General features: G+C 55.9%; 2 protein-coding genes across 3 annotated transcripts; one reads left to right on the top strand and one right to left on the bottom strand.

Annotated features, from left to right (window-relative positions):
- Positions 1-835: 835 nt before the first annotated feature.
- Positions 836-12,796, bottom strand: ZNF598 (zinc finger protein 598, E3 ubiquitin ligase). 2 transcript variants are annotated; one of them, XM_082670822.1, is made up of 12 exons: positions 12,535-12,796; positions 7,332-7,444; positions 6,517-6,646; positions 5,973-6,184; positions 5,676-5,893; positions 5,040-5,157; positions 4,222-4,430; positions 3,932-4,016; positions 3,046-3,824; positions 2,116-2,266; positions 1,856-2,000; positions 836-1,767 (listed from the first exon to the last, which is right to left on the bottom strand). In XM_082670822.1, exons 1-12 carry the CDS (start codon positions 12,751-12,753, stop codon positions 1,414-1,416), a joined length of 2,733 nt encoding a protein of 910 aa, XP_082526948.1. In that variant the 5' UTR covers positions 12,754-12,796; the 3' UTR covers positions 836-1,413. The 2 variants fall into 2 exon arrangements, with proteins under 2 accessions (XP_082526948.1, XP_082526947.1); XM_082670821.1 differs by having other exon boundaries at positions 5,049-5,157; positions 12,535-12,776.
- On the top strand, positions 12,752-23,884 carry NPW (neuropeptide W; the record flags this gene model as incomplete). The annotated part of the gene is made up of 3 exons (XM_082670695.1): positions 12,752-12,960; positions 22,953-23,474; positions 23,709-23,884. The coding sequence occupies 3 exons, from the start codon at positions 12,752-12,754 to the stop codon at positions 23,791-23,793; spliced, it is 816 nt and encodes a 271-aa protein (XP_082526821.1). The 3' UTR covers positions 23,794-23,884.
- Positions 23,885-24,733: the final 849 nt, after the last annotated feature.

The raw sequence follows: 24,733 nt of genomic DNA, 5'->3' as shown, positions 1-24,733 counted from the left end.
CTATGAGGGGCTTCTCCGGTGTGGTGGGGAATGCAGGTGGCCTCTAGGCAGTCCCATGGAGAGTGAAGAGCGTGAAGTCTCTGTCTCCTAGTGGGCTCCGAGCATGGCCATCACCCAGGAACTTGCTCCAGTCTCAGCCACAGGCAGGCAGGCAGGCCCTCGGCTTCAGATAGGCAGTACACATGCAGCCGTGTGGCTCTGGCCTGGCCCCACTGCAGGCCACGTCCCCTTCATCACCTGGGGTACCCCCTTCTGCTTCTTTTAGAAAGACATCTCTTTCTTTTCATCTAAGGATGTTGCCTTATTTGGATGTAGCTATGTGTTTAGACCTTTTTTCCTACTATTTATATGTGTTTGTGGCAGAAAGGAGAGAGTTCACTGGGTGTCTGGTTCCTTTTCAAAATACTGGATCCAAATAATTAAGTACAAATTATTTTCTTTCAGTATTTCAGATATGCCCTGCACTGTTTCTAAATTGTTCTTGTTGATCTTTAGTAGCTCCTTCTCTGGTCTATGGATTGAAACCTCAAGTCTGTGTTACTCCCAGGTTCTGGAAGAATAGTTTTACTGGGTACACAGTGTAGGTCAAGCATGGCTGTCTCTACTCCTGGAAGGCTTGGGCGGTGCTCGACCTCCAGGACTGGAGCCCAGGGTTGGCTGCTTCTTCCTGTGAGCAAGCCCAGCTCTCCCCACAGGTCTTCCCCGCCCCAGCACTCACTGGTGACCACCTGAGCTGTAGTGTCTGACAACTATGAGTGGGGTGACCCCGGAAGGCAGAGAAGCTCAGCTATGTGCATTATTGCAAAATAAATTTATTTGAAGATAAACTGTCTTATAAAAGGTCAGAGGCAATTTGAGATCCCAGTTTCAGCTAGTCTCGTAAAAAGATTCAACTTCAAGTAGCACGATTTCGTGTCTGCTTTTAATCCTGAACGTTTTTGAATAATGAAACAGCCAACTGTTTACACAACACACTCAACATCTGACTCCAGCATCCCTGGCCCCACAGCTCAGGGACCACGGTGCCGCAGCCCTCAGGCTCAGGCGGTCCCAGATTGGGCCACCGTGGCCACCAGCTCTGACAGCACACACAGGTCCTGGCATCCCAGCCCTTCCCTCCCCAGCACCTTCCAGAAGCATGAGAATGTAAACCCAGACCAGCCTGCTGCTGAGGCAGGGGTCTTTCTCCAGTTCCCAGGAGAAATCCAGATGGACTCCTGCATGACGGTGTGCTGACAGGGTGGTGCGGGCCTTCCTGGTGATCCCTGGCAGGCCGGCCAGCTGAGGGGCCTGAGCGGGTGGCCTCACCAGGGCCTCACCTGGCTGCCTGGCAGCCCAGAGGGAGGAGGAGGGAGAAAGGAGGCTCATGGGTGTGGCGGCTCCTGCCTGCGCTGGCAGGAGCTACGTCCGGAGCTACGTGAGGATCCTGGCGATGGCCTGCAGGGAGGGGAAGTCGTCGTCCCGGGCAGCGTGCAGCGCCTGGTGGCTGTTGACATCACCGTGCGCGAGCACCTGCTGGCAGGTGGGGCACACGCAGCAGTCCAGGCCCGCCTGCTGGGTGCTGGCCTGCCATGCACTCTTCTTGCTCTTCTTGGCCTTGGTGCCGGGAGGCCTCTCACGGCCTCGAAAGCCTGTGTGTGCAGACAGCAGCTCCTGCTGCTTGGCCGTGTCAGGCAGGAGCACCAGCAGCTCGTTGAAGATCTTCTGGAAGTTTTCCCCCAGCAGGTCCCGGCAGCTTTTGTAATACTGGGCTGCGGAGATCACGCCCTGCCACCCAGAGCCAGACCCAGTCACACCTGGCCCAGGCCTGGGCCCCAGGTGGCCGGGCTGGCCCCCACACCCCCGCCTGCCTGACCTGTCTGAACTGCCCCGAGTGGCTCTTGAACTTGCTGAAGCAGGCCTCGTCGCTCTGCAGAAAGTCCTTGATGGACTGGATGAGCTGCAGGTTCCTTTCCCGGAAGTTCTCGGGGATCAGGTAGGCCCGTGGCACGGGTGTTGGCCTGGGTTTGGAATCGGGACATGGGGAGGAGGTGGAGGCTTCAGCCTTTGGAGTGGCCCAAGGTGAGGGCACTCCCCCCACAGGGGCATGAGGCCAGGTGGCCCACCCACACTTACGCTTTCGTGGTGGTCGTAGTGCTGGGGACACAGGCCAGGTGGGGGCTAGGCAGAAGGCCAGAGAAGCCAGGGGGTGGCTTGCTGACAGGGGGCACCAGACCCGGTGGAGGTGGAGGCGGAGCGCCCTTCAGGAGCACCACGGTGTTGAAGCCTGTGGAGGATGGGGGGGCACACAGGAAGATCTCAGGACGTGACCCTCGCTGGCCAGGCAGACAAGCCTTGGTCCCCCACTTCCCATAAGCTGCCCATCTCACCAGGGTCAGGGTCAGGCTTTGTCCACAACCGCACCTCCCCCACAAAGCAGGCCCAGGGCCTGATGATGCCAAGAGCCAACATGCATGCTGTGCTCCCTCATGGCAAATGCTGGCCTAAGTTAACTCATTTTTGCCTTCATCTCAAGAGAGTGCTAGGGGCTTCCCTGGTGGTGCAGTGGCTGAGAATCTGCCTGCCAGTGCAGGGGTCACGGGTTCGAGCCCTGGTCTGGGAAGATCCCACATGCCGCGGAGCAACTAGGCCCGTGAGCCACAACTACTGAGCCTGCGCGTCTGGAGCCTGTGCTCCACAACAAGAGAGGCCGCGACAGTGAGAGGCCCGCACACCGCGATGAGGAGAGGCCCCCGCTCGCCGCAACCAGAGAAAGCCAGCGCACAGAAACGAAGACCCAACACAGCCAAAAATAAATAAATAAAAGGATGCAGAGAAGTTATGTGGCAGACCAAAGTCACGCCGCTCACAGACATGGAGCCTGCATCCAGACTTGGCCGTCAGGTTTCCAAGGAAGCTGGAAACCACCACACAGGCTCATCTCTCCCCACCTGCACCTGCACAACCTCAGGCTATGCTCCTCTTGGGCCCAGGGGCTCCAGCCTGACTCAAAAACCTGGCCCCTTCCCAGATGCCCAAAAGCAGGCCTGAGCCAGGCACACATACCTGGGGGCGGGGGCATCCTGGGTGGGCAGGGGCCGCAGAGCGCTGGGAAGTCTTCCTGGGGCGTGGGGCAGGGAAGGGGCCCCAGGGGCCTCGGGAGCCCAGGGGGTTCCTTGGGGATGCTCCGAGCTGGGACCAGCCCCTCTGTGTGTCCGTTGACGATGACAGCAGCTGACCCCTCAGCTCTGCCAGTGGGGGCCGCGGGGGCCTGCTCAGCCCCGGGGGGCCCATCTTTGTCAGGGGGCAGTGGCGGGGGAGATGAGGCACCCGACTTCTCGGAGCCCACCTTCTTCTTCTTGCCGACCTTGGTGAAGGTCTGGGTGGAGGCCACAGCCAGCAGGGAAGAAACGGCGACTGTCGTGGGCACGCCCCGCACCTCCTGAGTGGTGAGGCTGGAGCGGCCATCCTCCTCCTCCTCCTCCTCTGCGCGGGGCAGTCCGCTCTTTTTACCACCCTTACCCCCCTTCCCAGCCTTCCTGGGGGGCTGGCTTCCCCCGCTGGCAGACTGGGCCCCTGGGGCGGGATGCGCCACCTTCTTGCTACCACTGCTGTTCCAGGCAGAGATGAGACTGGTGGGGGCAGTGCTGGGCTTGGAGGCAGAGGACACCAGGGCAGGAAAGTCCTCCTCCTGGAAGGTGCTCCTGCCCCTGGCGGGGACAGAGTAGGCCAGCGCCAGCCCCACGGGGCCCAGGGCAGCTGCTGCGGAGCAGGGGGAAGAAGTGGAGGAACAGAGACTGGGGAAGTCTTCGTCCTTGAGCTTCGAAGTGGGGGGCGGGAGAGCACTGTGCCGAGAAGAGGAGAGGGGTCAGTGGCCTGCCAGGCCCTGGCCTGCCCGGCGGCCACCCTCCACCCACCTTACATAGGAGCCCCGGTTCGTGCACACATGTACCTTGGAAATGTGGCTCCTGCAGCCGAGCCAGTTGCTGGCAAGGCCTCTTGGCTCACAGGACCATTTATTGAGGCTTCCTTGGAGCCTACAAGACACAAAAGAACCCTAGGTCAGGGCTGACCAATGCTGAAGGGCAGGATCAGACCCTGTGGGGTGACTGGCAAGCACACGGGTTCTCACTGGCCTTGTGGGTGGAGGCCCTGCGAGTCCGGGCACCGCCACGCTGGTCAGGAGCCCACCTCCCACCTCCTGCACCAGAGTAGAGTTGCCTACAGGGAAGGCCCACTCACCTGGGCCTTCGCCCTGAGTCCGGGGCGGGCGCCAGGGGCCCCGGGGCTCCTCAGGACCCCGCGCACCTGCCTCCTCCTTCCTGGGCCTGCTGCCCTCCTCCTGGTCCTCACTCCTGCGTGTGTCCTGCTGCTGCTGCTGCTGCTGCTGTTGCTGCTGCGCGGCCACCGAGGCCCGGATGGCAGCTGCCACTTCTCGGTCTTCTTCTTCCCTGGGATGGGGATGACTTCAGGCTGGGCAAGGCCCAGGACTACAGTGACATGCAGGATGAGGGGCTGGGGAGGGGCCTTGCCCCTGGGAAGCCTGGACACCAGGAGGCTGCCTGCCAGGAGCCAGCGGGACCGGTGCCAGCCCAGCCTCCCTGTCCAGGAGAGGGCGCTGTGGAGGGAGCTGGACCATCCACCTGCCAGCCTCAAGCTTCGGCTCCCTGGGCAACACCCGGCCCTGTTCTCTGGGGTAGCATTTGGGGTCCACAGATGCCTCGATCCAGCCCGGCCATCGGGGGCAGCCCAGCCTGAGTGCGTGCCTGCCACGCTGGGGCTTCATGGCACAACTGCACTGAACCCCCAATGACCCAGGACCCCCCTTACCACCCCAATCTGCAGGGTCCCAGTGTCTCTGGCTAAAACTAGGGGAAAGTGAAGGAATCCTGACTGAGGACACCTAGCAGACCTGTTGCCATGCCCAGGACACCAGAGGCCAGAAAGCCAAAGTCCCCTGACAGCGGTGCCTATCCCCAGCCCAGCTGTTGGCTGCTGCCACCGCCTCAGGGGTGGTGCCAGGAGAACGTTAAGTCCTGGCGGCACGCAAATCCTCCCACCTCTTGTACCTCCAGCTTCCTCGGCGGCTCTGCTGGGCTCCACGACCACTGGCCCGGCCCGTGCGGCCCTGGCGGTTGTACCTGTCCAACTCCTCGTAGTCCTCGCCACCAACAACCCCTGCGGCCAGCACACAGCCCGTCACGGGCCCAGGCCAGACCGAGGCCAGTGCTCTGGCTTAGACAGCAGAGGCCTCCCCACCCACCATAGCACCTGAACCTGGGGTATGGGCGCAGACACCTCTCAGGGTTCACAGTGGTCCTGGGCCTCTAGCCTAGGCACCAGGTCAGAGCAAGAACTGGGCTGGGGGAGGGGCCTGGGCCTGCTGGCCCCACAGTCCCAGGAGGGACCTACACACAGTGGGCACTCAGTCATCCTCCTGACCGGGGGAAGAGTCCCAGGGACCCCAGAACAGCAGATCTGAGAACCTTCAGGAGCCAGTGAAGAGCTCCCTGTCCCAACATGCTCAGGTGCTTGGGGCTCCTCAATGGGCTGGGGGGACACAGGCTCAACAGGCTTGTCCCTTGTCCCCGCTCACACGTGAGGGGTCAGATCAGGACCTGGGTCTGAGGCCTCCAGAGCAGGGCTCCGCAACGTGAGCCCTGCCTTGGGGCCCCCGCTCGGCGGGCCCCACTCACCCTCGTTCCGGCGCGAGTGCCGCGGCGTGTAGCTGAACTGCAGGTCGATCTGGCGGTTCTGGCGGGCCTCGGCACGGCTCCGGCTGTGGCAGGCCATCTTGTGGGCCTTGAGGTCGATCTCCGTACGGAATGCGTGGGTGAACTGCTCGGTGCTGCAGCGACCCTCCTCGCACAGAAAGTGCTTTTCTCGGAAGTGCTCACGCAGATACGCGTAGTCGCTGCCGGAAACCGGGTGTCAGCAGGGGCCCTCGCCCAGCCCGCTTGGGTGTCCCAAGGTTGCCGTGCGCCCACTCCCACCTGTAGTAGTCCTGGGCCCCGTCTGAGTCGCAGAAGTGGCAGAAGTAGTGGTCGCGACGCAGGTGCTTGAGCAGCTCGTCGTTGTCCAGGTAGCGCTCGTCACAGAACTTGCAGAGCGGGTGCCCACGGTGCGACGTGTCGTCAGGGTCCCCCTGCATGCGGTGCCGAGCCAGGTCCTTGCGCGAGTACCACTTGCGCTCATATGTGAAGATCTGCAGGGAATGGGGGGCTGGGAATGGGGTGGGGGCTCCCAGGCCTCCTGCCCCTTCCCACGGCCCGACAATGCAGGGGACCCTGTGGCATCAGTTCTGCCCCAGAGCCCCAGACACCAGCAGCCTGGCAGGCTCTGTGAGGCAGGAGAGCTGGGGATGCTGGGAAACCCTGGGGATCTGGCCTGTCCAGGGCCAGAGGCAGCAACAAGCCGCTCACAGCTGTCTGGCTGAGCACCCTGTGCCAGCCTCTACTGGGCCTGGCCTCCACCCACCTCCACCAGGTGCTCCCTGAATGCCCGATCCCCAGGCAGGTGCCATGGGGTAGGGTTCACCTTGAGGTGTTTGAGGCACAGCTTGCAGCAGAATAGCTCATGTTGCTTCCGCATATGCTGCTCCAGGTCCCCAAAGAGGCCAAAAGGTGGCAGCTCAGGACACCGTGGGCACTCGTGCTGCAGCAGCTGCCTAGGGAGACATCGAGAGCCACCAGTGCCCCCGAAGGCACTCAGCATCACTGTCCAGAGGGGCACTAGAACCACCCCACGGCCCCTCACCCAACGCCCCTGCAGATGCCCTGGAAGCAGGAGCCAGGAGGATGGGCACTCCTGCCCCACCGTGCATTTCAGCACTCTGACCACTGAGCCAGATGGTGCTGGGCCCAGAGCCTGAGCTGAACAAGGCCACGGGGTGGGGCTGGGTCCACGATCCAGGAGACTGACCCCTGCATCAGATGGACATGAGGACTGAGCCCACACAGGTGCCTGCCCCCTCACCTGGAAGATGAGGACCACCCCCAGAACAACTGTATCCCTTTATGAGGTTTTTCCGCCATAGGCTAAGAGCTTGATTTGCAGGAGCTCCTGACCACCTCAAAGAGCCCCAGAAAGCAGGGCTGTGTGCCTTCCCTGAATTCACCCCTTGTCGCCCACTGCCCCCTCTTTACCACCACCCCAGGAGGGGGACTGTGAGCATCCCCCGTTACAGTAGAGAAAACCAATGATAGAAACCAGCCACCTAGCCTTGACATCTGCACCACACCAGTGCCCCCTCCCCGCTGAGGGATGTGAGGAGCAGAGGAGGTGACAGTCCGTCCCCACCACAAAGCATCCCACAGACCCTCAGAAACCCAGGCCGAGAATTCCCCTCTCACCTGTACAAGGCAAACACTTTTCCATCGGCAAAGTAGATGTCATACTTCTTCTCATGCTGAAGCTGATGGATAGGGATTGTGGCAAAGGTAGGAAGCTTCTTCCCAAAGACCACCTGAAACCAAAAGCAAAAGGGACTGGTGAGCCGGACCATGGACGCGTCAGGCTGAGGAGAAAGGGAGGCACTCAGGGCCCCTCCTGGGAGGCTTGAGGCAGGTCCCAGCAGGAAGCACCCTCTGCCAGCCTGGGCCAGCCTTGTCTCCTCTCCCCACCCGCAGCCCACCCACCTAGCGTTGCCAGGACAGAGACGCAGCGGCTGGCCTTGCCACCAGGGGGCAGCCGGCTCCACACTCATCCACAGACAAACTGGCACCTGCCAGAGAGACAGAGGCCGCCCCAGGGGCAGAGACAGGGATCAGACAGCCAGGCAAACCGGGGCTTAATCACATGGGTATTGGGCACAGGATGACTTTCACCAGGAGAAAGGAGAGACACAGTCCAAGGAGCAGCTAAGGAAACAGTGAATGCTACCAGGCCAGATTGCATGCGTCAAGGCCTGGCTACCCTCCACGCACCCATGATGCTTCCATGATGGCAAAGGGGGAGAAGGGCTCCCCCACAGGACTCGGTCATGGCCCCCGCCTGTTCTTGGCCAGCTTCCTGCCTGTTAACTGGGCTGTCTGGGGGTGCCAAACAGAGGAGCTAGTGTGCTGGTTGTGGACACCTCTGCAGCCTGGCCACTTCTCAGGGGTCTCCAGCACTCTCAGGTAAAGCCTGCTGAGCCTGGCCCAGCAGCCTGCTCTGCCTCTCCACAGACCCTGGCACTGGACGATGACCAGACCCCTGTCCCAATGCCCCCAGCCTGGCTCCCAGGGCCCCCGCACAGGCTCAGGCCTACCCTCTGAGTCAACAAGGGCACTGCTCCCTCCAGGGCTCCCTCATCCTCCAGTTCCCCTTTCTCTCTGTCCCCTCCCCCTTGCATCAAGACCACACTGGCCCATCTCCTCCTCTCCGTGCCCCTTTCCGATCCACCACTGTCCCCCAGCCTGGAGCTGGCCACTCGCCTCAGCTCAGAGTCCTTACCAGCACACCCAGGGGGACAGCCTTTCCTTGGTAAAGGCCACATCAAGATCACCCCTGTTAGGTTTAGGCCCAGTCAGGGAGGATGTCTGGGGCCAGGGTGGCCATAAACTTGGGAAAGCGTAGGACTGGCTGGGGAGAGTGGGTGGTTACACCATCCCCAACAGCAGGGTGGTTAAAACTGATTCCCTGGAGAAGGAGATGGGGAGCTCAGCCTCTACTTGTGAGGACATGCTTGGGGGTGTGGAGAGCAGGCTGACAACCAAGCCTGCCCCCCACCCGCCCCCACAGGAGCCCAATGGAAGCATCATGGTCCAGCCACAGCCATTCTGGAGGGTCAGAGCAGGGTGGGGGGGATGGGCAGCGCCCCAACAGGCTTTTCTTCCCCTTGTCACCATGTCTGGCAAAGCTGGGCAGGATGAATGTGGCTGCCCACCCCTGCCCCCGCCACACGCTGAGCGCACCTCATCCCAGCTGCACCCTGTGACCCATCTTCACAGGGAGGTCTTGGCTCTGCCTCCAAAGGGTCACCCTCCGCACCCTCTGCCCCAGTTTTCTCCGTAGTCCCGAAGGGACATGGGAAAGGTCCCCGAGCCTTCCACTGGCCTCTTCTCATGGGATCTGCCCTCCTAGAGCAAGCCCACATCCAGCCCTGCCTTCCAACCACTCCCAAGGGTACCTTTCCAGCACAGACCCCAGTTCCTGCCTGGGGATCGGCGCCTGCAGGTGCAGGGCCATGAACCACTCAGGATGCCGCTGGAGGAGCACAGAGCACAAGGAATTAACCACCGGGACTCGGTGCCCATAACCCCAGCCTCGAGGGGAGCCCCAAAACTGCCAACAAGCATCCAAGCTCGACAGACTCAGCAGAGGAACAACTTCCCTCCCAGAGAAACCTGTGCCGGGAGGGCCCGCGCCCCACCCTCACCCCGTCACCCTGGCACCCTCCTTTCAGAGGTCTGCTCTGATCCACCACAGGTGGTATCTCTCCTTGGGCTGTGAGCACCCTTGCCGTGGACTGAGTGACAGTCAGCTTGGGTGGGGTGTCTGTCCCTCCCGAGCAGTCTGGTAGGGCAGCCCAGGTTGGGCACACCTGAGCCAGGCCAGAAGGGGGACACTGGGTTGGCTCAGGAAGAGATTGGAACCACAGAAGAGGCTTGGGAAAGGAAAGTGTTCATTTGAGAATGAGGGTGAGCAGGTTTGGAGCTGGGGGGTGGGATGGGGAAATGCTAACTGCCCCTCACAGACAGGCTGGGACCAGGACTGGGCCCCCCGGGCCTGCACCAGACGATGGGATGGCAGTGCAGCCTGGAATGGCCAGTGTCCCTGCCCTCAGCAGAGGGTGAGGTGAGACACAAAACTGCATGGATGGAGAAGGATGAGGGTATGGTGGCCTGGCCAGGGATGGGCAGGAACCCATTAGGGATCCAACCAGTGTGGCCCAAGACCCACCCACCCTGGTGATCACCCTGATGGGAGGGGATCATGGGTCCAAGGACAGAGGTACAGGCCAGGCCTAGATACTTGAGGAGGGACCGCCCTGGGCAGCCCCTGGGTGGGCCAGGTAGTAAATGACTAACGGGGCAAGGGTGCCTCTGGGTGGGCCCCAAGATCAGGTCCTGAGGAGAGGCAGATGGGGGCGAAAGTCCCCTCAGACTCCCCCACCACAGGGGTTTCTGCCTGGGGCCTTGCTGCTCCCCACTCCCAGCGTGCAGCGAGCACTCACGGAGAATGAGTGCGTGAGAGGACAGGGATGGGTGTCAGCAACGACCAGTGTGAGAGCGGCTGGACGGGGAGAGTACAGGGACCCAAGGAGCCAGACGTGGACAAGCAGGTCCTCTCAGAGGAGGCGGGCCAGGACCAGGTTGGTGGAGAGGGGGCAGGGACAACAGAAGTACATGGCCTGAGTCAGCAGGTCCTGCCTCCTGACCTGCCTTCAGCTTCCCCTCCCAATTCCTACCTATGAAATGGGGCAGTGGGGCTGTACCAGGTGGCCTGCAGGGCCCCTCCTAGCTCAGACACATCCCACTTTGTACAGCAGCCCCATCAAGCCTCTTCAACATCACCGGGGATCAGAGCAAGGTGGAAAGTAAGACAAGAATTGTCTTTTAGAAGAAAGTGGCCTGGGGGAAAGATACAACCAGGGAAGACAGGAACCCAGGACTTGACAACAGTCTCAGCCAGTGTGCCCTCAAGACCAGCGCTGCTGCTACCCATCAGCTGGGAGCCTGCCTCGGCCTCCACCCTGAGCAAGTGCCGGGCAATCTAACTGATCTGGCTCCTCACCCAGGCCGGCACAGGGAGGCACCAGGTCAAGATGTAGGAATTAACCAGCAAACGGAGCTGGCCTGTCCCAAAAAGCATTTTGGCACACTTTCCTCCCAATTTTTTACAAAGACTTAGTCCCATAAAAGAGACAGAGGAGAGGCAGGGTTCAGGGGTTTGGGGCTGCTGTGGGATTTCCGAGCAGGCATGGGACACAGGACGTATTCAGAGGACAGTGCAGGACTCAGCAAGGGAACAGAAGGGATACAGGGGCGTTCAGAGTTCAAGAGTGAGATGCAAACAGGATGAATGGAGAGGAGCATCATCTTCCCAAACTTCCCAGAACACCCTCCTGCTACCTAGCAACTAGGAGCAGGCCTGAGAGGAAGGCCAGACTTGGCCAGGGCACCTGATGCCAAACCACACCCCAGCTGGAGCCAGCTGAAAGCTCATGTCCACACCCCCTTGCCACAGAGTCCTTGAAGGGTATGGGACCCACAAGGTATGAGAAAGACCAGATGCTAGCTACAACACCCATATATAGGTGTCTGCTTACTTCCTGAGACCTGCAGTGCCCAGGGCCGGGGCCTCCGCTGCACGTGCCTGCCTGCCTGCCTGCCTGCCTGGAAGGAAGCTACAGGTGTGCTGGGAAACCTGGCCATTCAAGAGTTACATCACGTTATGCAAGACTGGAAGGCAAGGCAGGCTCTGGTGAAGTTGGGAGGTGCCTTCTGACTAAGTCACAGACCCAAGGTTTCCCCAACTGCTCCTGCACCCCAGATCCCTCCCAGGTCCGGGTGCATCTCTGTCCACCCCATTACAGACTGACAGCATCTCCAAGTGTCTTTTTCAGATAAGGCACAGAGTAGGTGCCCACAGAGTGCTCATGGAATTACAGCATTTTCTTGGCTCCTTTAACATAAAAGTCTACTTTTAAAAAAGAAAGTGAAGAAAGGATGTCGTTTCCTTTCGTTTCACAACTCTGGAAGCAAACATATCTCAAAGCACAGCAAACCAAGGGAGCTCCAGCTAGGTGCTCCCAGCCAGCAGCGGGCATTGCGGGGAGAGTGGGAGAAAGCTCCGTGGAGCCCTCTGACCTCACTAGGGCTTCCAAGTCTGGACAATCAGAAACTCCCTCTCCTCCACTCTGGAGCTGAGCCCCACCCCGCCCCCCCGCCACGCCACCGCCACCAGGTGGAACCGGCAAGAAGGAGGAAAACTTCGCAACACTTTTATCCCCATCCACCAAGCACCCTGAGGAGACCTCAGTGGTTCTGCCTTCCCCTCTGGTGGTGATGGTGAGTACAACCATCACTTAATAGATAGAAATACCATTCTCAGAAGGAGTTTGCTCAGCGTCACCCAGAAAGGCCCAGAAACACAGCTAGGCTGGAAATGCCCAGATTGACCCTCTGCTTCCAGGACAGATTGCCACTGAAGGTGCCCACTTTCCCTGTTGCCTCCACCGGAATGGAGACCTCTGATGAATAATCTCCCAAGACGAGCAGGTCTAGGAGCTCCTGCTCTGATCATGCCCCTCCTGTGGCCCGGCAGGAATTCCCGGGGCTCAGGAGGAAAGCCCCCAGACTCTGTCCCCACAAGGACCACTGCCTCTTCAAATAAGCTCGGCCACCTCCTGCCTCCCGCCCCCACACGCCCCACAGTCGGCCCCACGATGGGGACCCCGCCCCGGGTGGCCCCGCCAGGCCTCTCTTTTGGAAGTCGGCGCCACTAGGCCTGCAGCCGGACACCAGGAAAGCAAAGTCCCCTTCCGGCCTCCGGGTGACCAGCCGCCCCGCCCGGCCGCGCCCCCGCTCCCGCCCAGTTGCCCCGACATGCGGCCCTGCCAGCGCAGCTCACCTGGCGCAGCTCCTCGCGGCACACGGCGCAGTAGCGCTGCTCGCACAGCACCCGCATCTTGGTGGAGCAGCGGTAGCACACCGGGTGGTCGCAGCGGCCCAGCGCCGTGGCCTCCAGGTCCCCGCAGCACAGCACGCAGCTCCCGCCGCCCCGCTCAGGTGCCGCCACCGCCGCCTCCAGGGCCGCGCGCCTTCCCTCCAGGGCCGCCGCCGCCGCCATGGTCCGGGATCCGGCCCCCTCCCGGCCGGCGCGGCGCGGCGCGGGACAGATTGGCTCCCAGCGGGCCCGCCCCTTCCGGGGCTACGTCACCGCCCCGCCCAGCAACGGCCCCACCTGGCGGAAGTGCGCTCACGACTTCCGCCTCAGCGAGGCGCCGGCTAGAGCGGCGCCACCGGCACCGGGCGCTCTAGGCGGAGTGGGCAGGTTGTAGGTCAGCTGCAGGTCCGGCGCCGGGCTGCGGGCATCAGGCCCTCCTCTCCTCTGACCTTAGTCTTGGGCCAGCTCTGTCCTCCCAGAGCAAAATGTTTAATGCTCCAAATATTGATGGGTCATACTTATACTAAAGTGTTACTCGTTGTTCATCTGAAATTCAAATTTAACTAGAAGTCCTGTATTTTTATTTGCTAAATATTTTGCAACCTTATTAGGAGCCCAAAATCTCTTTCCAACCCAAATCTTTCTTTTGAATTTGGGACACACACGGGCGTGGTCATAGGGCACACACACGCGCTTGCGCACTCACAAACACAATCCCTATCAGAAAAGACAACACGTGGTGACATCAGTCTCTGAACTAGGAGCGGTCTCCCCCAGTCCCGATAGAAGGGCGGGTAGAGAACCTGTCCTCTTCACGGCTGGGCCCACCCAGCTGAGCCCGGAGGCTTGACGCAGAGAAACATCAGGGCAGGTTTGCTGATTGGACGGTTGTGAATCCTGGGGCTTTGGGTCTCTGCAGCTGTTGGGGGGCCTCCTCATTACCCGTGGGGGCCAGGCACACTCAGGACCTCCCTTCTGCTATCACAGGAGGCTACTCCGGATCTGAACCCTTCTAGAAAAGAGGCGGTGTGTTGTGAGCGGATGAGCTTGGACTTTAGAATCAGAAATGGGCTGGAGGACTTCCCTGGCTGACCAGTGGTTAAGACTATGCCCTTGGGCTTCCCTGGTGGCTCAGTGGTTGAGAATTTGCCTGCCAATGCAGGGGACACAGGTTCGAGCCCTGTTCCGGGAAGATCCCACATGCCACGGAGCAACAAAGCCCATGCACCACAACTACTGAGCCTGCGCTCTAGAGCCCGTGAGCCACAACTACTGAGCCCGCGTGCCACAACTACTGAAGCCCGTGCACCTAGAGCCCGTGCTCTGCAACAAGAGAAGCCACCACAATGAGAAGCCCGCACACCGCAACAAAGAGTAGCCCCCGCTCACCACAGCTAGAGAAAGCCTGCGCGCAGCAACGAAGACCCAACACAGACAAAAATAAATAAATTAAATTAATTAATTTAAGAAAAAGACTATGCCCTTCCACTGCAGGGGACAGAGATGTGATGCTGGAGAACTATAGAAACTTGGCTTCACTGAGACATCAACTCAGCAAACCTCCTCTCATCACCCAGATGGAGCAGGAAGATGAAATGGAGACAGTAGAGAGAAGAATTCATCAAGATACCTGTTCAAATGAGCTGATTCTCCTTAAAGCCAAACAACCACAGCAAAAACAAGGTATTTTGGAGAAATATACACTCAATGGCAAGAAGGAACAAACTCTTGGAGGCAATCCCATTCAATGCAGTGAAATTGTTGAAGCCTTGAGTGTGAAATCTAGCATTACTCACAGTAAAATTTACCCTAGCAAGAAACTCCATCGATACCTTGACTCTGCAAAAGTCCTTAGAGATTCTTCACATCTTAAGCCACCTGAGGGAATTCTTCCTCGGGAAAAATCTTATGAATGTAAAAAAGATGAAAATGCCTTCCTCAGGAGTTCTAACTTAGCTGGGCTTAAGAGACAACATACAGAAGAGACATCCTATGAATGCAGTGACTGGGGGAAAGTCTTAAATTCAATCTCACACCTTAAGAAGGATGAAAAAACTCACATTAGAGAGAAACCTTTTGAGTGTAATCAGTGTGGTAAAGTATTACAGAGCCATTCATCCATTAAGTTGCACATGAGAACCTACACTGGAGAAAAACCATTTAAGTGTGATCAGTGTGGGAAAGCCTATAGCTCAAGCTCTTACCTTACACATCACAAGAGAATTCATACTGGAGAGAAGCCCTATGAATGCCATAACTGTGGAAAAACCTTCCGAGATAGCTCACTTCTCAGACAACATTCAGGGACTCATTCAAGAGAAAAAGCCTACAAATGTAATCAATGCAGCAAAACCTTCAGTAGAAGCTGTAGGCTTACCATAACCAGATAACACATACTGGAGAGAAACCGTATACGTGCAGTGATTGTGGGAAAACCTTCAGTATCCTCCCATATTTTAAAAGACATAAGGCAATCCACACTGGAGAGAAATCCATTGAATGTAGCCATTGTGGTAAAGCCCTAAGTAGTAAGTCATCTCTTAAGATACACCTGCGGATACATACTGGAGAGAAACCTTACAAGTGTGATCAATGTGGGAAAGCTTTTAGGCTGAGCTCCAACTTTATCAGGCACAAGAAAATTCATACTGGAGAGAAACCCTGTAAGTACAATGACTGTGGGAAAACCTTCAGGGATAGTTCATGCCTTAAAGAACATGTGAGAATTCACACTGGAGAAAAACCCTTTACATGTAATCGATGTGGAAAAGCCTTCAGAGTGAAATCTTTCCTCGTTTTACACAAGAAAATTCACATGAAAATGAAACATGAATGTAAGGAATGTGGGAAAACATTCCGTGGTCTCTTATCTCATAGGAGGCATATGAAAATCCATACCAGGGACAAGAAACCTTTTAAGTGCAGTGAGCATGGAAAAGCTTTTAGCAGGCATGTGTCCCTTACAATACACATGAGAACTCACATGGAAGAGAAACTCTATGAGTGTAATCAATGTGGAAAATCCGTTAGTGTAAAGTGTAATCTCATTGCACACAAAAGAATACATACTGGAGAAAACCCCTATAAATGCAATGTCTGCAGGCAATGTTTCAGTAAATCCTTACCCCTTTGGTGTCATGAGAGAACTCATGCTCAGTAAACCCCCTTTTAATGATATCCATGTAAAGTAGCTTTCAGTGAACTCTCAATCTTTAAGACATACAACCAAATGCTAAGTGAAAAGAACTGGTTGTGAAGAATGTGAGAAAGCCTCTAAGTAATGCATATATGGAAGAAACCTAAGTTATACAATGATTGTGAGAAATCGTTTATTCATTCATTATCCCTTAGAAGATATGTGATAACGCTGAGGGAAAATGTTTTAATATCTTCAAGACTTGTTACTTGAGAAAAATAAACACCTAATGTTTTAAGTCAAAAAAAAAAAAAAAAAAAGAAAGAAAGAAAGAAAAGCTGTCCTGCTGTCCAGCTGCCCTACAGTGAAGCCCACACTCAGCAAGCCATGCCCCCCCAAAAAGGAGCAGCCAACCAGTGTTGCAGGGTCTCACTCACAACTGTGCACAGGCAACAAATGATCTCCAGACTCATGAGGAAAGCCTGCAGTGTGTGATACAGGGATGAAAACAAGCAGACCCAGAGATCAGAAGGAAATTTTAGACAGATCATAAACATATATATATATATATATTTATATTTATATATATATAAGCCACAGAAGCAATCCCAGAAAAGGAGGGGAAAATCTGAACTTGGATAGTGGCAGTGGAGATTAAAAGGAGGAGAAAGAGGGCTTCCCTGGTGGTGCAGTGGTTGAGAGTCCGCCTGCCGATGCAGGTGACACGGGTTCGTGCCCCGGTCTGGGAAGATCCCACATGCCGCGGAGCGGCTGGGCGCGTGAGCCATGGCCGCTGAGCCTGCGCGTCCGGAGCCTGTGTTCTGCAAGGGGAGAGGCCACAACAGTGAGAGGCCCGCCTACGGCAAAAAAAAAGGAGGAGAAAGATTCAAGAGATGTTCCTCCCTCCAAGGATATATATATATATATATATATATATATATATATATATATATATATATATATATATATATATATATATATAAAATTTATATATATATTATTTATGTATATATTATTTATATACATGTATATTATATATATATATATATATGGTATTCACAAGAAAGATATTCCTTCCATGAAATGAGACTAGGATGCCTTGAACAACCATAACAACCACAAAGCAGAGAACAAGAAAGAGCCCTTAGAAATTAAAAATTAAAAACATAACAACAGGGACTTCCCTGGTGGTCCAGGGGTTAAGACCCTGCACTCCCAATGCAGGGGGCATGGGTTTGATCCCTCATTGGGGAACTAAGACCTCACATGCCACATGGCGCGTCCAACAAAACAAAACTAACAACAACTAAAAGTTCAAGAGCAAAGTGGGAAGATAAAGTTGAGGAAGTCTCTCAGCAAGCAGAACAAGACAACTAGATAGAAAACAGAGAAAATAAGAAGATAGAAGTCTGAATCCAGACAGTGTAGTATCTAACTAATAGGAATTTTAGAGAGAACAGAGAAAATGGAGAGGCGCAAATTATCAAAGAGCCAATAAGGCAAGATATGCCAGAGCTGAAGGACATGAGTCTCCACGTTTAAAGGACCCAATCAAGTAAAAAAGACCCTCAGTGAGGGACATCATCATGGAATACCAGAGTACTACAGATAAAGCAAAGGGCCTGAGAGCTTCAGGAGGGAGGGGGTAAGGAGGGAGAAAAACTTGTATGATGCATTGAGAATCAGACTTACAATCCTGGGACACTGGAAGCTAGAAATTCTCTCCAATTTCTGAAGGAATATGATTTCCATCCACAAATTATACACCTAGAATAACTTTCCATCAACGCATAAAGCCATCAACATAAAAAGGACAAAGTATTTAGCTCCCATGTCCCCATTCAAATGATGCCTGTGCAGAGGCTTAGAGAGTGGATGTCCAGATTGGAGCAGGAGGCCAAGGGCTCCCAGAGGGAGATTTCCAGAGTAAATAAGGAACTGATGGTGGGTGATCTCCTTGTGTGCTTGAGAATCAGGAAAATTTATTGCAAGGAGCTTGGAGCTCCTTGGAGCATTTGGGGGGAAATAACAAACTAAGAATATACAAAAACAAGGAAAGAAAAATAATAAGACAGCTATCAACAAGAAAAAAATGTAATTATAGTAACACTACTTGGCTCAGCAGAGAGTAATATTTACATGGTCAGAATAATATAAATGCTCACTAGTGTCAACCAAAAATTATGATAAAATCATATTGGGAGGATGGAGAGATGAGAAGTGAGGTGACTGGGGTGGGAGAGAGCCAAAGCTTCATCTAAATTAGGAGGAAGCCATGGGACTTCCCTGGTTGCGCATTGGTTAAGAATCCGCCTGCCAGTGCAGGGGACACAGGTTCAAGCCCTGGTCCAGGAAAATACCACATGCTGCGGAGCCCCTGTGCCACAACTACTGAGGCTGTGCTCTACAGCCCGTGAGCCACAACTACTGAGCCCACACGCCTAGAGCCCGTGCTCCACAACAAAGAGAAGCCACCGCAATGAGAAGCCTGCACACCACAATGAAGAGTAGCCCCTGCTCTCTGCAACTAGAGAAAAGCCCGTGCGCAGCAATGAAGACACAACGTAGCCAAAAATAAATAAATAAATTTAATAAATTAGGAGGAAGCCATTTGATGCCTAAAAAAAAGGTAAATTTAAAAGCAGCAGTTTATAATCTCAGTTAGTGTTTCTCAGTTGGAAGTGATTTTGGCCTCAAGGAGACGTGGAAATGTCTGGAGACATTTTTGGTTGTCACAGTGGGGTGGGATTGTTACTGACATCTACTGATGCATTAGTTTCCTATTGTTGCTGTAAAAAAATTACAACAAACACTGGCTTAAAACAACCCAAATTCATTATATTACAGTTCTGGAATTCAGGAATTCAAAATGGGTCTCACTGGGATAAAATCAAGGTGAAGGTGGGCTGCATTCCTCCTGGAGGCTCTAGAGGAGAATCCATTTCCTTGGCTTTTCCAGCTTCTAGGGGGAGCCTGCATCCCATGGCTCGTGGCCCTTCCTCCTTCTGCAAAGCACATCACTTCACCCTCTGTTTCCATTGTCACCATTCCTTCTCTGACTCTTCCTCCCTCCTCCACGCTAAAGAACCCTTGAGATTACATTGGGCTCACCTGGATAATTCAGGGTGCTTTGCTTATATTAAATTCAGTGGATTAGCATCCTCAATTTTATCTGCAACTTTAATTCCCCTATACCATGTAAAGTAAATATTCACAGGTTCCAGGGATTAGGGCATAGATGTCTTTGGGGAGGGGCTATTTTGCTGCCTACACAAATGAGTAAAGGCCAGGGATGCTGCTCAACATCCTACCATGCCAGAACAGCCTCACAAATGCCAACGATGCTGAGGTTGAGAAAATTCCGATCTAAGGTGATAGATGAGTTATTCTGGGGCTTCTGGCTAGGAAGTGGCGTAAAGGAGCCCCCTAGGGAGCTGAAATCTTTTCTACCTTGATCTGGGCTGTGGGCACACAAGTGTAGGCATATGTAACAAATGCAATTGTTAAGATGTGCACACTTTACTCAAAGTATCTTATACCTCCTTAAAAAGACCACCCATTTTTAGAGTAGCAGTTAAGTTTATGATTTCAAAATATGGAGGCAAATACTAGGAAAAATAGCTGAAAGAGTTGGAAGTAGTTGCCCCTGGAGGGCAGGATGGGGATGTGAAAGGGTGGAACAGAGACAGCTTTATTTTGTCCCTTATACTAGCATTTGACTTATAACGTATATGACCTTGATATTATAAAATATAATAATTTTTAAAATGACAAAACGGAGAGATTTCCTCATTTACTGTGTCATTAGGATGGGGTTCCTGTTGGCAGCCAGGCTCTGTGCCTGGGATGGGGGCCGTGAGTATGAGGCAGACATGGTCCCAGTCTCTGGAGGGCTTGGTCCAGTGTCAGGGGAGGTGGTGTGCAAATAGTCAGAAGCCATGATCAGTCAGCTTCTAGAAGGGGCTGTGTGTGGATGAAAGGAATGGTGAGCCCCAGAAAGACAAGGCAACTCTTATGGACCATTAGGGCCACTACCTCCTGTGGCAATAGACTTTGGCTCCAGAGTCCTGGGTGGGGGAGGGCTGGCAGAGACATTTGTCCCTGGGCCCCTGGGGTCAGGGCTAGGTAAAGCACAGAGCCCCTCTTCCTGAGCACCCCAAACTAGGAGCCACCAGGGACCATCAAGTTGTTCTGTGCTTTTCTCCCTTACCCAGCCCTGGGCTCCCTGCCTGCCTGCCTTCCACACACCTCCAGCTGACAGGCAGCCGCCCTGCTCTGTCCTAATGTGGCCTTCATCCTTCACCTGCACCCTGACATTTTCACTCTCTCTTGTTCGCAGTCATAAACAAGCGGGAGGGATTGCCGGTATTTAAACTTCAGACACCAAACGTATCATTGTGCAGAGCATTTTTTTCTTTGCTCAATGTTGCGTTTTCAGATTTACCATGCTGCTAATTGTAGTTCTCTTAAATTTTCCAACTGCGCAGAAACGTCCGTTACAGCATAGGCCATGATTGATCAGATTTCACATCGATGACGTTCTCCCTTCAGAAGCTCCCTGTCTGCCCAGGCTGCAGTCCTCTGCATCCCCTTATTAGGGAGGGGGCAGCAGTGCCAGGGGACCCTGGCAGCCCGCTTGTGCCACACTGCCCGCCCACCAAGCACTCTAGGCAGCTCTCAAGGTGGAGGGGCCCCAGAAGAGTGAGGCAGAGGTGGGAGGGGCAGCTTTCCACTCGGCCCACTGGTCCCTTCGGTCCTCCAGGCCCTTCCAGGTGTGCAGGTGGCTTCCTCTGTACCCCCTCCCTGCCTGGTCCCAGCGCTGTCACCCCTCCATCAAAGGGATTTCTCTGACAATTTAGGGGACTAGGCAGCCGCTAGAACAGCAACAGCAACAGCAATTAGATGGTAGCCACGCCATTTATAGAGCGCCTACTGTGTGCCAGGCACAGTGTCAAGATGTCAAGGCCCAGCCTGGATTTTTTTTTTTTAAATATTTATTTATTTATTTAGGCTGCGCCAGGTCTTAGTTTCGCGTGCGGACTTCTTAGTTGTGGCATGCATGTGGGATCTAGTTCCCTGATCAGAGACTGAACCTAGGCTCCCTGCATTGGGAGCGTGGAGTCTTACCCACTGGACCACCAGGGAAGTCCCCCAGCCTGGATTTCTTTTCTTTTTTTAAAAAAATTATTTTATTATATTTTTATTTTTGGCTGCATTGGATCTTTGTTGCTGAGTGCAGGCTTTCTCTAGTTGGTGAGTGGGGCGTTGTGGTGCGCGGGCTTCTCATTGCGGTGGTTTCTCTCATTGCAGAGCATGGGCTCTAGGCGCCCAGGCTTCAGTAGTTGTGGCTCATGGGCTCAGTAGTTGTGACTCACAGGCTGTAGAGCACAGGCTCAGTAGTTGTGGGGCAGGGGCTCAGTTGCTCTGCAGCATGTGGGATCTTCCCGGACCAGGGATTGAATGCGTGTCCCCTGCATTGGCAGGCAGATTCTTAATCACTGCACCATTAGGGAAGTCCCAGCCTGTATTCTTAATACCCACAGCAAGCTGACCGGGATTATCCCCAGTTTACAAATGAGGAAACTGAGGCAGAAGAGGTTGAGGCACTTACCCCTCCCCCCACACCCACCACCATCAAGCCTGGGTCACTGGGCTCCAGGACACATTTCTCAGCAGCTCTGCAGGGCCTTTGTGGGGAGAGCTGCTGCTGCTGCTGCTGCTTCTAGAGCTCCCCAGGGGATTACCAGAATCTCTCTGCCCCTCATGCCTCAGAAGCAGACACCGTCCTCGGCACCCCTCAGCCCCTCTGTTCCTCTTCCAGCATGCAGGTCTGAGAGGAAGGACAGACTCAGACTGTGTTCCCCCATGCCCCCGGGATCACCCCTCCTTTTTGCTGAAGAGACAGGCGGAGGGGGATGGGAGGTTTCCATTGAGCACTGCAGCTGGGGTCCCCAAACTGGAACTCTCAGGCTGGGGGTCTAGGTTGGGCCCCACTCCCCCTAGTGCTTACCCAACAGGTGACCTGGAACAAGTTAATTTTCCCCATGCCTTAGTTTCTTCATTGGTAGATGGAATCAATAATTGTCCCACGTTGTGGCATTGTTTGGAGATCAAAATAAGATATTTCAGGATCCTTGGTGTCTGGGATCTAGAAGGTGCCCTGTGAGTGGTGTGGTTGCTGGGGGGTGGGGTGAGGTGTGATTATTTTGAGGGCTGCATCCTCCCTGGTTTAGGACTCAGGCAAGAATGGGTCAGGCCCTGTCCTCTGGAAGGGGGCTATTAAGCCCAGGCAGGCACAGAGGGATACTCTGGGAGACTATTCAGAGAAGGGCTATCTAAGCAGGATCCTGAAGGATGAGTAGGAGTTTGCCAGATTGAAAAGGATGGAATGTCCCAGGCACAGAAGCACAGAGGTGGGCAAACTCATGGGTTGTTGGGTATGGCAAGTGAATTGAGACTGCCCTGGCCAGAGAAAGTGGTTTTGGGGGGGATCATAACCAAAGAGGAGGCTGGAAGACTGCAGAGCTTATCCTTCCCAGGCAGTATGAGGGGCTGACTCTTTATTCTGGGAGCCTAACCTAACCACTGTTTCAGAGAGGGTTTGATGTGGCCAAACTTGCAGTTGCAAGCATCCATCCAGCTGCAGCTGGGAAGTGGGTTGTTGGGGAGAAGCTAGGGGTTAGGGAGGAGAGGAATGGGTGTGGGAACAGATTTGATAGCTGTGTTAGGCGAGGACAGGGAACAACCCTCCAGGGGGAACATACACAGAGGGGTCTTGAGTGGTGCAGAGGGCCCCCACCAATCAGCTCTCCTGCTTTACCCCAGTAGGGCTCTGCCGGCCTCCCTGTCTTTGCTCTGCTTGTGCCCCACCTGCAAGAGCTCTGGCTCAGGGAACATCCTGTTCCCCCATCCCTATGCCTGGAAGTTCCTCTCTTTGGGGGGAAGAGGCAGAGGGGGGCTAAGAGAGGGGAGCAGGGGAGCCCCAAGCAGAGCGTCAAGATGAATTCTACATAGAGGCCCACTCAGCGAGGGTGCTTCAGTAACACACGTCCCCGCCTCGCAGCCTGGGCTCCTCCTCTCACTTCATCCCTCCCCCTACCCTTGGGGAGCCCCTCAGGTACCGCGGGGGCGAGCAGGGGCGGGGCCACCGAGCAGTTATAGCTGGACCCACCCGCACCAACTCCTAGCCTGTAGCCTCCCGCACTCCAGCTTCCCGACACTGCGCGCCCAGACACGACTGAGCCAGTTTCTGGTCCGCCCTCCGGGCGGCGGTCAACGTGAGCACCCTGGCGCGGGGCACGGGGGTGCGGAGCCCCGGGCGGGGGCCCACTGCGAGCCGCTGGCTGATCGCATTGCTGTTGCTGCTGTTGCTGCTGCCGCTGCCCGCCGCCGCCTGGTACAAGCACGTGTCGAGTCCCCGTTACCACACGGTGGGCCGCGCCGCGGGCCTGCTAATGGGGCTGCGCCGCTCGCCCTACGTGTGGCGCCGCGCACTGCGCCCGGCTGCCGGGCCCCTTGCCTGGGACGGCTTCGGCCTGGGCGTGTCCCCCCAGGGGCCATCTGCCAGAAGCACCGTCTCTGGGGGGCCCGCCGCCCGCGATGCTCTGTTGCTTCCCCCCGGAGTTCAGAAACTGTGGGAGGTGCGACGCAGAAGCTCCCGCGCAGGGCTCCCGGTGAGTGCGCCTCGCAGCCCGCGCGCCCCGAAGTCCGCGCCCCAACCGGAGCTGCGGCTGGGATCCTACTCCTGGACCTCTGAAGAGCGGGCCAGGTACGCGGGGAGAGGAAGGGGACGGGGACAGCAGTGGACGAGGGTGTCTCGGGAGATCTGAGACCGGAGCGCACGTCTGCCTGCCCACAGGGCACCCTACAACCTTTCCATCCCCGACTCCCAGTAGAGGAAGGCTTTCCTGGGCCAGTCCCTACTCTTCCAGCCTGGGGAGTCGGGGGAGCGGTAGTGGAGGTCGCACAACCCTCTTCCCACGGTCCTCTCTGTTCTTTCCAGAGCCTTCGGAGTGTCTCCTGCTCAGTCATGGTCTGCGCAGGGAACCGCCTTCGCCAGCCCCCGCCTCTCCCCAGAGCCGTCCTGATCGCAGCCCCTGCCCACGCCCCCACGCCTGACGCAGGCGGAATGTCTTCTGCCAGCAGGCCGGCCATCTGGTCAATAAAACCTGCCTAGTTGCCGCGCCCCGGTGTTTGACCCTTTTCCTCCGCGATGTGTACTTTACATCTAGCTTCGGGGCGCAAACAGCCGCGCCCACGCCCTGGCAAATGTCAGGAGCCCTCCAGCTGGCCCGGGCAAGCTCCCCTCAACAGCCGAGATCTGTGTGTCCTTGCGGGGCAGAATGGGGGACGGAGGCTGACTCTGCTGGGGGCTGGGTCCCCTTCTCCCTTCTCTGCCAGTGCTGCCCCTCCTGTTAGGGTGTGAGGTCATTAGACCAGGTCCCAGGGTCCCCCAGGAGGGGAGGGGTATCCCACGGTGGGGGAAGGCAGTCAGACGCTGGGTCCTGCTGCCACTTACCAAGGTGTGCAGGAGGAGGAGAGCAGTAGCTCACACCCTCCGCGCTGAGCTGGAGCCCCCACTCCAGCCTCCTAGGAGGCCCACAGGAGGTCCCCTCACTATGCCCCCTGGCCAGCATGGGGAGAATGTCCTCCCCAAGGGGGTGGGACCTTAAGACCTGGCAGCCCATCCAGTCTTTTCCCCATCTCCCAGAATTCATTTCAAACCCGGATCTCCTTGGAACCCCTCCCTCCCCTCAGCCAAGGGCTTCCAGAGACAAAGTGGGAAACACCTGGCCCCCTTCTTCATCCCTATGGCCGTGATCTCTCCCTAGGGAGGAAGGGTCCCTCCACCTGAGACCCCCTTTCCTCCTCAGGAACCCCTCCACTTCTTATCCCCTTCTGCATTTCCAGTTATTATCTCCAGTCCCCCCATATAAATGTGCTCTGCCATCTTGAATAGCAAGGACCTCCCTCCACCTGGGTCCCCTTCCAGTGCCCCCCTCACTCCACCCTTCTGTTCCCCCTTCA

Source organism: Grampus griseus (assembly GCF_964374135.1).
Source record: "Grampus griseus genome assembly, chromosome: 14".
Classification (NCBI taxonomy): domain Eukaryota; kingdom Metazoa; phylum Chordata; class Mammalia; order Artiodactyla; family Delphinidae; genus Grampus; species Grampus griseus.
This window is presented reverse-complemented; position numbering and strand designations above follow the sequence as displayed.

Excerpts from the sequence above, each read along its gene's own strand:
- ZNF598 (XM_082670822.1), bottom strand. The coding sequence starts at position 12,753 with ATGGCGGCGGCGGCGGCCCTGGAGGGAAGGCGCGCGGCCCTGGAGGCG. Across the intron at positions 5,158-5,675 it reads GCACTCGCGCCGGAACGAGG|GGGTTGTTGGTGGCGAGGAC; the intron begins GTGAGTGGGGCC and ends TGCTGGCCGCAG. Across the intron at positions 4,431-5,039 it reads GGAAGCTGGAGGTACAAGAG|GGAAGAAGAAGACCGAGAAG; the intron begins GTGGGAGGATTT and ends TCCCCATCCCAG.